Genomic DNA, 13,637 nt, shown 5'->3' with positions numbered 1-13,637 from the left:
GCAGCAACAAAGGTTGACCTTTTGTCTTGTATTTGTGGACAATGAAATATAACAAACACAATTTTGCATATATAAAACTCATACTCTTATCCCAAAATTCAAAGGCTCAAGATTTTTTACAAATAAATATAAAACAAAAGGGAAATCATCTAGTGCCAAAAAACCTATGAACCAATGTAGTCCAATGTAGTTCAGTGTTAACACAGAACTGAAGACCAGATAGGATTCAGAGACAACCTGGAAAACAGAGACTCTGCTGGCTCCCAGGATTGGGGTGGGGAGACCCCCAGTCTGTTTCCAGGGAAACAGAGCTCTCTGTTCCCCATGTTTCGTCAGCAGCAGCAGTGCCATTAAGGAGGAGGGGGGTGTGGAGGTGACTACTGTAACATCATTGCCATGGCAATGAGTGAAAGTGGGATGACGGCAGAAAAGAACTGATTGTCAGCTCAAAAAAAAAAAATACTTGTAATTGTGACACAGCTCACCACTGCACACAACCAAATGTGACCTCTGCTTTTAACCCATCACCAAAGTGAACAGTAGGCAGCTTTGAGGGAGCCAAGGAGCAGTGTGTGGGGACAGTGCCATGCTCAGAGCACCTCAGTGGTAACTTGGCAGCTAGTGGACTCGAACCTGAAGCCTTTTGGACCCAAGTCAGCTTCCTTAACCACTAAGCCACCACTGCCTATATAATATAATAAAATATGTTATATTATATCATAGTAGAGTATAAAGTTTACTCACGTTGAACAAAGATGGAAGTGTTTGACTGTTACATATTGATCCATCATCATATTCATCCTTATTTGCCCTGGTTTCTATCAGTACTGCCCCTCCTGTTTGTTCCTCTTTGTGTCTCTTTAGCATTTTCTTTCTATTTCACTTTCCTGCTGCTTTCATCCCTATGATCTCCTAGGAATGATGTGTGCTTGTGTGCATGTGTCATGTTCTTGCTGAGTCATGTCACATGCATGTTTGGACATGCCAAGGCAGTGTGTTTCTGTGATCTGAGCATATTCATACCTAGCTACCTAGCTGTAAATCAAGCCTCGGAGCAGAGAGAAGGGCATTTGGAGAGAGTTTAACTCAGGGCACAGCAGAACCAAAGAGGGAGAGAGTGAGAACAAGCCCTGACAGAGCTACATGGTGGACAAAACTCCTCACTAGACCATCATTAGGCAGGTGGGGGCGTATCAATTCCAGAGAAGTGTCAACTGAAACACGTTAACTGAGATGACATAATTATATTTGTCCAGATGTAACAGGAAGTATGTTAACCTGCATTTGATGACTTGTTGACAGGTTTCTAAATAAAATGCTGTTAGAAAAAAAGGTTCTCAAGACAGACAGCATCACAGTGGTGTCTGTAGATAGTTTTTCAGAAGAAGAGACAAAGTTTTACCTCAGGAATACTCAATCCATCATCCCCTGGTTGAGTACTGCTTTTTGGCACCAAACACGGTGACAGGAGATTTGGGTCAAAACACACTGTTGTGATTTATGTTCGACAAACATAGATGTGGTCGACAAATCATCCCAGTCGAGGGGGCAACAGCAGGGGTTAATGGAGGAGCCACGGCTGATCTATGGTCAGATGTACAGAGGTTATTGATGCACCTGTTGTTGTTCATCTTTGTCTCAAGCTTGTCATGGTTGTGGTGCAAAACCCAGTTTCGAGGCGAGGATGGAATAAACCTCTTATCTGGACCAACCGTAATGATAGTGTGGCAGTTGCAGTGACAATCAAAGTTACACACACAATATTACAAGGACCTCTGATTATCATTTCAAAGATAGTCACTCAAGAGTCAATGATTAAAAAGTATATTAAACATTTTCAATCCATACACATATAATGAAAATGGGATTTACATCCCTAATAGTAACTACAGATATTGTTGTACTGCCTGTATTTCCTAAACAATATGTTTTTTTTCCAACAACATATTGAAGCACATGGTGGTGCTCTGTAATTACCTGTCAATGACATTATATTAGCAAAGTGTTGCAGATCCGTTCTTCTGAAATAAATTTGCCTGATGCTTTCTAGAATTGAACTCTCCTTTCAATATTATTTATTATTTATTTATCTATTTAACAATAATTGCTTATAAAGAAAAGAACTTGACTTTACAGAAAACTGATTTGTGCCAATCTTTGATACTTACTGCATACTGCATTTAAATCCAGGCTTTCAGATACTGTGATACTACTGATCCTTGTCTTTGTTCTCATTCAAAAGAAAAGTTAAAGAACCACTTTTCCAGTTTAATACAGCAGCAGCTTCACAGGTTAGGTGTGAGATGGATTATAATAAATGATCCAAAGATTGAACTGCAAAAGTAGAAGCTGAAGTACGTACAGAGAGCAGGAGGGCAGAGAGAAAAGGCTGACACAATCAAACTGGCACATTATCTCTTTGACCCCAACTAACCCTCTGTATTTCTGCTGTTGTAGACACCTATAAGCTCCTAACTCCTGGCTGTCTCTTGTCTTTTGCGTTCTTTTAGTGGAAGCGCAGCAGGACCAGAAACATTAGGAGAATATTATTAATTTAGACTTATTTAGCAACAATTTAGTCATAAACCAAAAGTGTTATTTAGAAGACTTGAGATAAGAGATGTGATCAATAATGCATGTGGTGCTGCCATAATGTATAACTGTGACTATGTTCACAGAGATTTACAGCAGCCATACTTTTTGGACAGTTCCAGAGGTCAAACACCTGTTTATGCTGTTATTTATTGTCATACAGTAAGAGAGGGGGGTCTTGTTCAGCCCTTCCTTCTCACCTAACAGACTCAAAAGAATGAAAAAAAGAAAGAAAAAAAGAAAGAAAAAGGACTTTCAATCATTATTTTGTAAATACATTGTTGTATGTTTGTTACATGTTTTTATATTATTAATTATATATGCAGTATATGTGTATATATACTGTATATATAATTAATTGTTGTAATGTTTTATACGATTAAGGTTTATTATCTATTATTATTAATGTTTTTTATATTTTATTTATTATTATTTTGTAAATACATTGTTGTAATGTTTTTTTTTTTTCTTGTTTGCTTTGGTGATGGACAGATTGACAGATGAGGTCAGACAGGAGTCCCCATGGACTATGTTGTTTGCAGATGACATTGTGATCTGTAGTGAGAGTAGGCAGCAGCTAGAAGAGAATCTAGAGAGGTGGAGGTTTGCACTAGAAAGAAGAGGAATGAAGGTCAGCCGCAGCAAGACAAAGTACAAGTGTGTAAACGAAAGGGAGAACAGTGAAATAGTGAGGTTACAAGGAGCAGAGGTGGTGAAGGTGCAGGAGTTTAGGTACATGCAGATAGTTGGAGTCAGAGTAGAAGATGCAGAGAACAGGAAGTCAGGTGTCAAAGATTAATAAGGTATTTACATTTTTTTACAAGAGTAATTATTTGACATTTGTATTCCCTTATATTTATATGTACAGTGGGGCTTCAAGATAGGAGATAACCGAAATACATGTTTTCAAGTTACGAGTAAGCAACTTTTGCAAGATTTTCCTCGTGATACGAGGAAACTTAGAGTTAGGAGTGCTCAACCAAGTTCCATTTTTCCACTCTCTTTCTATCATCTCAATGGAGGCCTTCTCCTACACTTAGTGGCAGCGACACACTGTCCCTCGCTGGGTTATTTTACCCATTTTTATATATAAAATATAAAATGTTTTCTTAATTATTATTATTTTATATTATCAATGTACTGTATTTGTTTGACACTTCAACCAACCATTGGAAGTAAACTTACTGAAATGACATAAAAAATAGCAGAAAGTCTCAAAAAACTAAAATAAAAGTTTAACGTTTACAGTGTGTAAAGATATTAAAGTACCTTAGTACTTTAGTACTCTTTTCTTACTTTCCTGTTTCATACTTTTTGTTCATCTCTATATCTCTGCCTCACTCACTCACTCGTGTCCAAATGTTTATCTCTGTTCAACGCCTGAGTGCCGTTAAGCGGTGATAATTACATTTACACTGATAAACTGCTTTTTGTAATTGGTCTAAACCTCCTGGACCTGTCCGGCCATAAAGGCTGAGAGAGGCTGTGAAAGTCTAAATAAAAGTTCTCTTAGAGTTTTTGCCAGCACGATTCAGATGTTGATTAGAGAATAAATATTTATATATCATACTGACAAAAAGACTCTACTGTAAAGGTGAATACACTGTAATGTCAGCATACATGAAAGTGCATGGGCACAAAGGCTTTTCAGCAGCGTCAGTTTCAGAGATGTAAAAGTGACAGGATCGGACTGATCATGGTATCAGTCATCCAAGGCTGCGATGCCAGCTGCAATATCATACTTGAAATATTGGTATTGAGCCTTTTCTAATGGTTGGGAGCTGAGGGAATGCATTATGTCAATGAGTGCACTCTCATAGATATAAGTGTCTGTGTGTGCATGTGTGTTTTGATGCTCACAGGAAGTGAACTAATGGTGTTTTAGAGGATGGAAGTTGCTGAGAAAGGAAGATGGAAGGAGGGAGGAATAGAGTTGTTTCCTGTGTGGTGTTTGACATTTAGAGATCCTTGTTTACAGGATGTCTTTTTAAATTGTGTTAACATTTCTAAACTCCACCGTCACATAGCTCAAATGCAGAACATGATATAAATAAACTCACAACTTTAGGGGTCATGAGTTGATTTTTACATTCACAAAACAATTATCAAACAATGGTTTTCAGATTAAATGGAAGTTTGTGATTGTTGCTAGTTTATATTATATTATATATATATTAAATGTCTAATTTATGATCAGCTCTGATAATTCTTGACCTTGACACTTTTAATCTTTTAGTATAAGAGGATTCAAGGAAACAAGGGATTGAGTGGTTGATTAGATTGTCAGTCTAAACAACATTTACATGCAAATCAACCAAATTGGTTACTGAGGTCCCAGTAATGGCCAATGATACACAATGTATGGTGTATAGCAGTAGCGTGCTGCAGGTTTATCACCTAGATTCTAGGTGATAAATTTAGGCAGAATGCCACCAAAGGTCTGGGTCCTTGACCTTCGGTGGCATTCTAAACTAATCCACATCCTAATAACAAGGAGTTTTGAAATGATGAGGAAATATATTCAGAAGAAGAAGAAAATAAAGGTAACGATACTAAACTTAAACACACGATAAAATGAAAACAACAACTCAGGAAATACTGCGTAGATTCAACAACATAGGGTTGATGTTGATGTAGATGATGGTATGGAGTTAGTTGCCAAGATGTGTTTGGTTAGATTATTATTTTAGTGTTAAGAGAAATTGATAATTGAACATAAGGAGGTCTATTGTGTAAATATTTAAATTAAGCAATGTGAATGTGAGAGTTGAAAGTGGAGATGAAGGCAGGTGCCAGTACAGGTCTGGAGTAGGAGAGGTATATCAGGAGAGATTGAGGGGGGGGGGCATGGACATGGACACAGGCTTTTGAGATTCCATTCACGACTATCTGAGTCGCAGTCTCTGAAGAACTGAATGAAAATGACTCCCTTTCTCTCTTTTTCACTCTCTCTCTCTCACACACACACATCTATAAGCAGAGTGTATGCACATCTACATTATTTGCAAACATTAGCAGAGGACACAATCAGCAGACACACAGTGGCTAAGAGCGTCCGTGCCTTATCTCATTAACTATTACTGAGGCCTTCACTCTGATGGGATCAGTGTAGTGTGAATTCACTGCCTACTGAATCTGATTGGGTTTCAAAGTTGTGAACTTTGATGAAATTGAACAACGTTTAAAGAGTTTGTTGCTTCTTCAGCAGTTTCTGCAACATTTTCGATGACTTGACTTGAAAAACTTTAGAGCCCATCTGCCCAAGTTTATAACTGGTTTAAATAGGATTATTTGCACTTTGATATAAATACATTTATATCATACACACTGTTTAATACAGTGTGTGATTACATAGATTCCTCTCTACAACAGTCATCTGCAAAGCTTTACACTTTCTGGAGTTTTTGGTTTTCCTATAGTAAGCAGGATTTTCTGCTACAAAGGATTTTTTCTCAGACTCCCATAGTCCAAAGACCTGCATCATTTGACTGGTTTACTTGTGAATAGCTCTTTGTGTAGGTGACCCTGGGTGACCCAGTGGTGAACTGATGAACTGGTGAAGCAGCAGAACATGATAAAGAATTAGTTGATGCTTTGCCTCTGTTATTCTGGTTGTTTTGTATGTAAAATGTGGTGGTGCAGTCTTTAAATGGAAAATGCAGAATTTAAAATGAATAAAACCAAACTATTCTTTGCGTTGGTTTAAGCTGCGTCTAACTATAATTGTCTCGGTTTTAACCACCTCAGGTTTGTCTGGATGAAGGTCAGTGGACTGGGTGCACAGTCAGTGATGTTGTGCTGTGATGTACTGTAGTCCCTGTTGTGTTTGTCCGTTCTACTGTACCGTCTATAATTTATAATTTATGCAGCCAATGGGTTGGCCAGAAGATTCAGTTGTTGCTCTGAGGACAAACTCGGCTCTTTCACTGACTTTTTTTTTACCAACACATTTACAACATAACATAAACAGTTAAATGGTTAAAGGTACAGTTTTTCTTAAGCTGCATTGAGGTGGAATGAGCTAGGTTTGATGGTTTATTTGTCCTCATGCTGTATTGCATGATGTGTTTTTATTTAAAATAATGTTGTTTATTTCATTACAGATAATCCCAAAGAGTTTAGCATGAATTATGTTATTTAATAAAATCTTACAACACACAGCTATTTTTAGGCGTTATTAGATAGGTTTGTGATAAACAATCTAAATTCTACTTTTGATGTAAATGCGAAAGATGTGATGGCAGATCATGAAGAATTAAAATAAAAATATATAATAATAATTATTATATATTTTTTAAATTTAAATTTGAATTTACCTTGGACTTAAAGCCTACTGTACCAGACATTTGAGGGTTAAATATCCAAGCGTTCCTGATATTTCTTTGTGCTAACAGTTTAAAATGAATGTGATTCGGACTGCAGAGCATGCTTTTTTTTTTGTCACAACACTGAAGAAATTTAATTGTCATGCACTTAATAAATGACTTGAAGCATGAAGCATACTAACTGTATAGGTTCAAGCCACTTAGACCTCTGATTATTTTTACAGATTATTTTAACAGTATATTTACAGTATTCCCTAATATATAGATCCATATATATACAACACTGCTTTGGTTCATATAATTTAACTGCACTGTACTGGTTTATCCATGTTTACATTTACAAAGCTCCAGAGAGTGGCTATCGCAGTTTTCAGTATCAGCAACTATGTAGACTGAATAGTACATTAAAGTGTTGTAATGATAACAAACATAACCATGGTTTCCTATCTTTGTAATAATCACAGGAAAATTCAATAAACGTGGTTAAAATGACTTCATCAGGCCAAGTCTTGGAAACCATGAATGTAGCACATTTTTCTGTCTTATATTGACTACTCTTATTACTATTACCACTGTTATTGTGATAAATGTTGTTTTTGTAGGAGATTTACTCAGATTAAGCACATTGGGTTAAATCAATTATTATACTTTATTTCCCATTTTTACAAGATTTGCCTTGGGGTTTATGCACAGCCTACGGTCAGGAGTTTTCCTAATTAGATTAAAACTAAGATAGAAAAGATAACATTTAATTAAATTTTAAAACAGTTCATTTGAAGCTGTATAACTCCAGTGCTATTTTTGCAAATACATCACGAATATATCAATAAATGATAAAATTGTTTTGTACTAAATGAAAAAAAAGTGCTACCTAGCTAGTCTAAACCAGTCATGCTAACTTCTTTGCCTTGCTTTTTCATTTAGGGTTTTTAGCAGCATTGCTGCTCTACAGCCTTTGTCCTTGTGTGTTACTGCCACCTTCTCAGTCTATGCCCACGGGTAAAAAAAATTCACAAGAATTGGAATAATTAGACTTTGTAAATCATTAAAAAATGAAACAGGGGGTGACTTCAAATGACTTTACTTTGGGAAATGTATTGTATTCTGTTATAATCACTTTAAATTGTATAGACACAGTTAGTTAGTTAGTTAGTTAGTTAGTTAGTTAGTTATTTAGTTAGTTGGATGCCACGCTCATATTTTCTCTCATCATTCATACTCACACTGTGTGGTGCATAGCTGTGCACACCCAAAGGCATATACATTCTTGATATCTGTCCTACTTTTTCTCTTTCTCCCATCACACTACACTCTTGCCCTGGCATAATATCTCTCTCTCTCTCTCTCTCTCTCTCTCTCTCTCTCTTGCTCTCTCTCTCTCTCTCTTTCTGCCCATAAAGGCTAACTCAGCTGACCCGCGGGCTGCCATGGAGTAAAGGTATTCTGGATAGTCCAGGTTTTGAAAAGGAAAGGGAGAGAATGTGAGGAGGAGGAGATGTTGTTCAAGATGCTGTACACTCAGGCAAACACACAAAGCACTGCACACAAACATGCACAAACTACTATCCCGTCTCTTACCGTGGAATCCTGGAGCTACAGTTTCCATCTGTGTCCATCTGCATATTCATATGCTGAGAAAAACACAGACTGTTTACAACAAGGAGCTGTTTCCAAGATATGTATGTGGCTGAGACATATGAAGGAGAAGGAGTGAGGGTGGATGAGAAGGCAGTGGAGGAGCGGAGGAGGAGACAAAAATGTCGTCACCCTGCTTTATCTCAGCTCTGATTAAACCTTGACCTATAAAGTCAGCTGGTGGAAACTTCACAGGCAGAGTTGTACGTGTTGTGTGAGTGGGAGAGAGTGGGTACAGACTGACACAGATCTTCACAGTCACAGACAGGCTTGTACATCATATTCGTATTGCTATGCATACGGATCCACACGGGTTGTCGTTTTTCTAACGAGGACAAGGAAGCAAAGGATACTTGCAGGTTACTCAGTGTTAGTCGGGAAAGCAGAATGGCACAGGAAACAGACAGAGGCAGAGCTGCTGACATGTGCCAGTGCCGCCCGTCTGGGACAAGCACGACAAGAAACACGAGGTATAAAAATAAACCTGAGCCAACATGGCATCGGGGCATCTGCAGACACAGGAAGTATAAAGTTGAGAGAGGAAGAGGCTGGAGAACAACCTTGGATTGTTTTTTGTCTGTTTTCTCTGACGCTGGTGTTTCATGGTTCAGTAGAGCGTATTTGTTGGTGTTGTTGAATACTAGAGTACAGTCCAACACATGACCCTTGTGTTGGAGTTTAAGTAGTAGTGTCAACAAGTAAAACTGGACCAAATCATTCAACATCGGCTTAGTTATTCTACTGTAGGTCAATACAGAGTGACTGTTACAATGCAAACCTGTAAGGGGAGACTAAGGCCATATTACTTCTTTAATCTTGTCTTCTGAAGTCCACATTAGTGGAACCAACTAAGTCTCAAGTCTCAGTCAACTTTCACAGCCAGGACTAGAAGTGACAATACCACAAGTTAATAATGACAACAAAATGATTAGTTAAGAGTATTATACTGGACTATAAAGCTAATGAAACCAATGATTTCAAGAAGCATGAAGTCGTTATACAAGCCTAGTCATAAACACTGAGTTGATCAGTCCTGTATCTTTATCATCTGTTTTATCCTCTGTCTGTCACTAAATGGCCCTGTACATCATGATACACTTCAGTCCGAGTCAGTATAAAAATATATTTCTAAACAAAAAACAGGGATCACACAGGTGTGAGGAACAGCATACAAGAACATGTACTTCAGAAATCACTGTTATTTTTGGTGTGTGTCTATGTGTTTCTCAGAGTGCTGCAGCAGCTCCCAGCCCTGTTCTTGGGAACCTTCCCCCAGGAGATGGCATGCCAGTAGGACCAGTCCCACCTGGATTCTTCCAGGTAGACAGAGTTCACAAACACATGCTTGCACAAACACACAGAGAGAGAGAGAGAGAGAATCTTGTGTTCATGTGCTGTGAGTACTTGAAATAGTCATATTGCATCCACTAACCCAGGCATAGGCAAACTATGGCCCGGGGGCTGTATGCAGTCCATTTGGCTTTTTAATCCGCCCCGCCAAGTTGTGTCCCCATTAAATGGGGTAAAAATGGGTAAAAGCAATTTAACATTTAGCCTTTACTGTGGTGCTCTGAGCATGGCACCGTCCCCACTCACTGCTCCCTGGGTCCTTAAAGCTGCCCACTGTTCACTTTGGTGATGGGTTAAAAGCAGAGGTCACATTTGGTTGTGTGCAGTGGTGAGCTGTGTCACAATGACAAGGAGTTCACTTTCACTTTATGTCTGACTTTTGCATGTCATATATCTTAGTTCACATGAATCTTCCCCTCACCTGGCCCCCCGTGCCCTGCAAGTCAAAAAGTTCTCCACGCCTGCACTAACCTCTTATCCTAACCTTAACTATAATAATCTTAATATTTACCCTAATCCCAACCCTGCCCTAATTCTAATTCTAACTACAAACTAAATCTTAACATCCTTTCATAGCTGGGACCTGAAAGAAATGTCCCCACAAGGACAAATAGTCCAAACTACAAAACATTCTACCAAAATGTCCTCACAAGGATCGTTTCACCAACACCACACACAAAGACAGACACATATCAGACTTCTCCTTAAAACACTGATTTTCCTAAGGCAACAGTTTATGTCAGTGTTCTCCTGTACATTAATCAACACAGAAATAACAGGGGGCAATAAATCAATTCCTTGCTCTTGATCAAAATCCCCTGCCAGCTGTGTTTTGATTGAATGTCATTATTAGTGAGCCTCAGACGCTCTCATCTGACATGCAGATCAATAGCTTTCATAAGCCTCCGTCAGGTCCACATTCAGAAAAAAGTGTTGTGCTTCTAAGAAGCATTTTATCACCACATCTGCATATGCAGGTGTAGAGAAATACAAAATAATGGTGTAGTAATAATGGAGACTGGAGGAGTGGTAGTACCACTCTCAAAAAAAAAAAATAGAGATAAAATAAAAACTTCTCTTTATCGTTCCTTAGTACAGCTTTGGAGAAGTCTGATTGAAATAAGCAGACCATTGCTCCCTAGTGGCTTGTTGAGGTATTGCTCCCCCGACACTGCAGACATAACCCCACTCAACACAGCAGTGTCAGTTCAGTTGACACAACAGCATCGCTGTGTCAGGCGGAGAGTAACAAAACAAACTCACAGAACAACAGAGGTTCTCACATCAACTGGCTTAGGTTCATGGTGACTCAAACTGGCATCCCGATACTCAGCCAAAGACATGCTTGAGATGGGATAAACCAAAAACATTTGTAAAAAAAAACGTGTATGTAAAACGCAATTGAATTTACATTTTCTTCCCATCTCCCCCAGCCGTTTATGTCACCTCGATACCCTGGAGGACCCAGACCACCTCTCAGGTTACCTAATCAGGTAACGTGTCTATGAAGATTCTCAGTCATCCAGGCCATGGTCAAGTTTGAAAAGTTCTGTTAGGCAACTGGACGTGAATTTTCTAAAAGAAGATGTTTCATGTCTAATCCAAGAGGCTTCTTCATTTCTAACTGGTGGTGGGGAGTACAGCAAATATATACTCTCGGTGAGAAAGAATATAGCTACTACAGCTCCACCCTGTTAGGTGGGGCCTAGGGGTCAACTGTGAAAGTGTAAATAGTCGTTAATAGTCCTCCTCACTGCACTGAATGGTATTATTCAGTGCAGTGAGGAGTACACGGACCTGTACATTGGGGAGACTAAACAACCACTACACAGGTGCATGGCCCAACACAGGAGGGCCAACTCCTCAGGACGGAACTCAGCTGTTCACATACACCTCAAGGACAAAACACACTCCTTTGAGGACAACAATGTACACATTTTGGCCAGAGAAGACAGATGGTTTGAGAGAGGGGTAAAAGAAGCCATTTTTGTCCACCTTTAAAAACCACCACTCAACAGAGGAGGTGGACTCAGACACAACCTATCACCAACATACAAAGCACTTTTAGGAACAATACCCAAAAATTTCTCCTCAGTTTCACACAACAAAGAGGCAGGTGACCGAAACCGTTCTGATGGGGACCACAACGACCCATCAGACTCTTCTGTACTCCCCACCACCAGTTAGAACTGAAGAAGCCTCTTGGATTAAAGGTGAAACGTCTTCTTTTAGAAAATTCACGTCCAGTTGCCTAACAGAACTTTTTAAACTAATCAGGTAACAGGCACACTGACATCTCCTGGCAGCAGAAAGAACTGCAAACAGAAAACTTGAGCCAGAGCTATGTGACATTGAAGATGAGAAATAAAACAGCAGACCAATTTTCTGAGCTAATTATTTTTTTCCGCAGGAATTCAAGAATATTTTTCTAGAGTTGATAGTTCTGAAATCAATAATATGAAATAAATCTTGTGTACCCTATAATAATACCAATGTTTTTCTCCACAGGGACTTGGCAGTCAGCCTATGTTACCCACAGGAATGGATCCATCGAGACAACAAGGTGCAGTTTACCTTTGGTTTTGACTTGAAGGTATTTTCTGCAGTGCACATGATTTTAAATAGCAAAAACGCTTTGCCCAGTAACAAGGTTGTGTTTTGATTCTAAATATATTCTGATGCTGCCTTACAAGTTTAAGCAAACTGAAATAAAATATGATCTATTCACTTTATGAATAGATCTAATAGTATAACAGGAAATGTTGCTAAATCTTTTGCTGCGTGGTGGTTGTATAAATTCAGGACATCCAAATATGGGAGGACCGATGCAGCGTATGACTCCACCCAGAGGCATGGTACCACTGGGGCCACAGGTGTGGATCCTTATCTTCTGAAAATGTGTCTGTTTTTCTTTCTGTTATTGGAGTAACAATAGTGTTGTTTTGTTTGGTTAATAGAATTATGGAAGTGGAATGAGACCCCCATTAAATGCCTTGGTTGGTCCTGGGATGCCTGGAATGAATATGTAAGAGTTCAAAAATGTTATTCTGTAATTCACTCAAGATGTTTTTATAGGTACATATAAAACTTTTAAGCTTGGAAACTTGATTGACAAAAAATGAGTCGGGAATGAGTACACCACCTCCTTAAGGAGAAAAAATCATAGTCACAATTCTGAAACTAAAAACCTGTAAATCCAGGTTACAAATGCGATGGTGATGCATTGAGTCTAATTGGACGTACAGACTTCAGTACAATATGATATCAAAGCTGACAAATAATAATGTGTACAAGAAATAAACGTAGAAGAAAGGAAAAAAATACTGACACTCTTCCATGTCATAGATAATAGAATATCTTACACAGTGTCTCATCTGCCTTGGAAGGCTGGGATATGAACCTAGGTCTCCTGCACCATTGTCAGAGGGGTATTCCCCTGGGCTTTACTGTCATGGAGAATGAGCTGCAGGGAACTTTTACTGTTTTATGAAACTACTTCCCACCTCCAAAGCCATGAACCCAGGGAAAACTTCTTCTTTCTTTTTCTTTCGGCTTTGTCCCTTCTTCTTCCTTTTCTAAATCTACAAATACACAATGTAGCTCCTTCTGACCTTCTCTGTACTTCTCCATCAGCATCCTCAAGGCAAATATTGCATCTGTGGTACTCTTCCTAGGCATGAAACCATACTGTTGTTCACAAATCTCCACTTCCTGCCTCAACCTAGCTTCAACTAC

The 13,637-nt window shown here is 38.7% G+C and overlaps 1 protein-coding gene across 2 annotated transcripts in view; it reads left to right on the top strand.

Moving 5' to 3' along the window:
* LOC103398125 (single-stranded DNA-binding protein 2) overlaps positions 1-13,637 on the top strand; it is a 51,609-nt gene that overhangs the window by 32,462 nt on the left and 5,510 nt on the right. For both annotated transcript variants that reach the window (XM_008336638.3, XM_025053157.1), the window contains exons 5-9: positions 9,783-9,872; positions 11,336-11,395; positions 12,411-12,465; positions 12,705-12,775; positions 12,860-12,927. In XM_008336638.3, the coding sequence (XP_008334860.1) occupies positions 9,783-9,872; positions 11,336-11,395; positions 12,411-12,465; positions 12,705-12,775; positions 12,860-12,927 (344 nt within the window). The remainder of the gene's footprint in view (positions 1-9,782; positions 9,873-11,335; positions 11,396-12,410; positions 12,466-12,704; positions 12,776-12,859; positions 12,928-13,637) is intronic.

This window comes from Cynoglossus semilaevis, chromosome Z, assembly GCF_000523025.1.
Source record: "Cynoglossus semilaevis isolate Cse_v1.0 chromosome Z, Cse_v1.0, whole genome shotgun sequence".
NCBI lineage: Eukaryota > Metazoa > Chordata > Actinopteri > Pleuronectiformes > Cynoglossidae > Cynoglossus > Cynoglossus semilaevis.
This window is presented reverse-complemented; position numbering and strand designations above follow the sequence as displayed.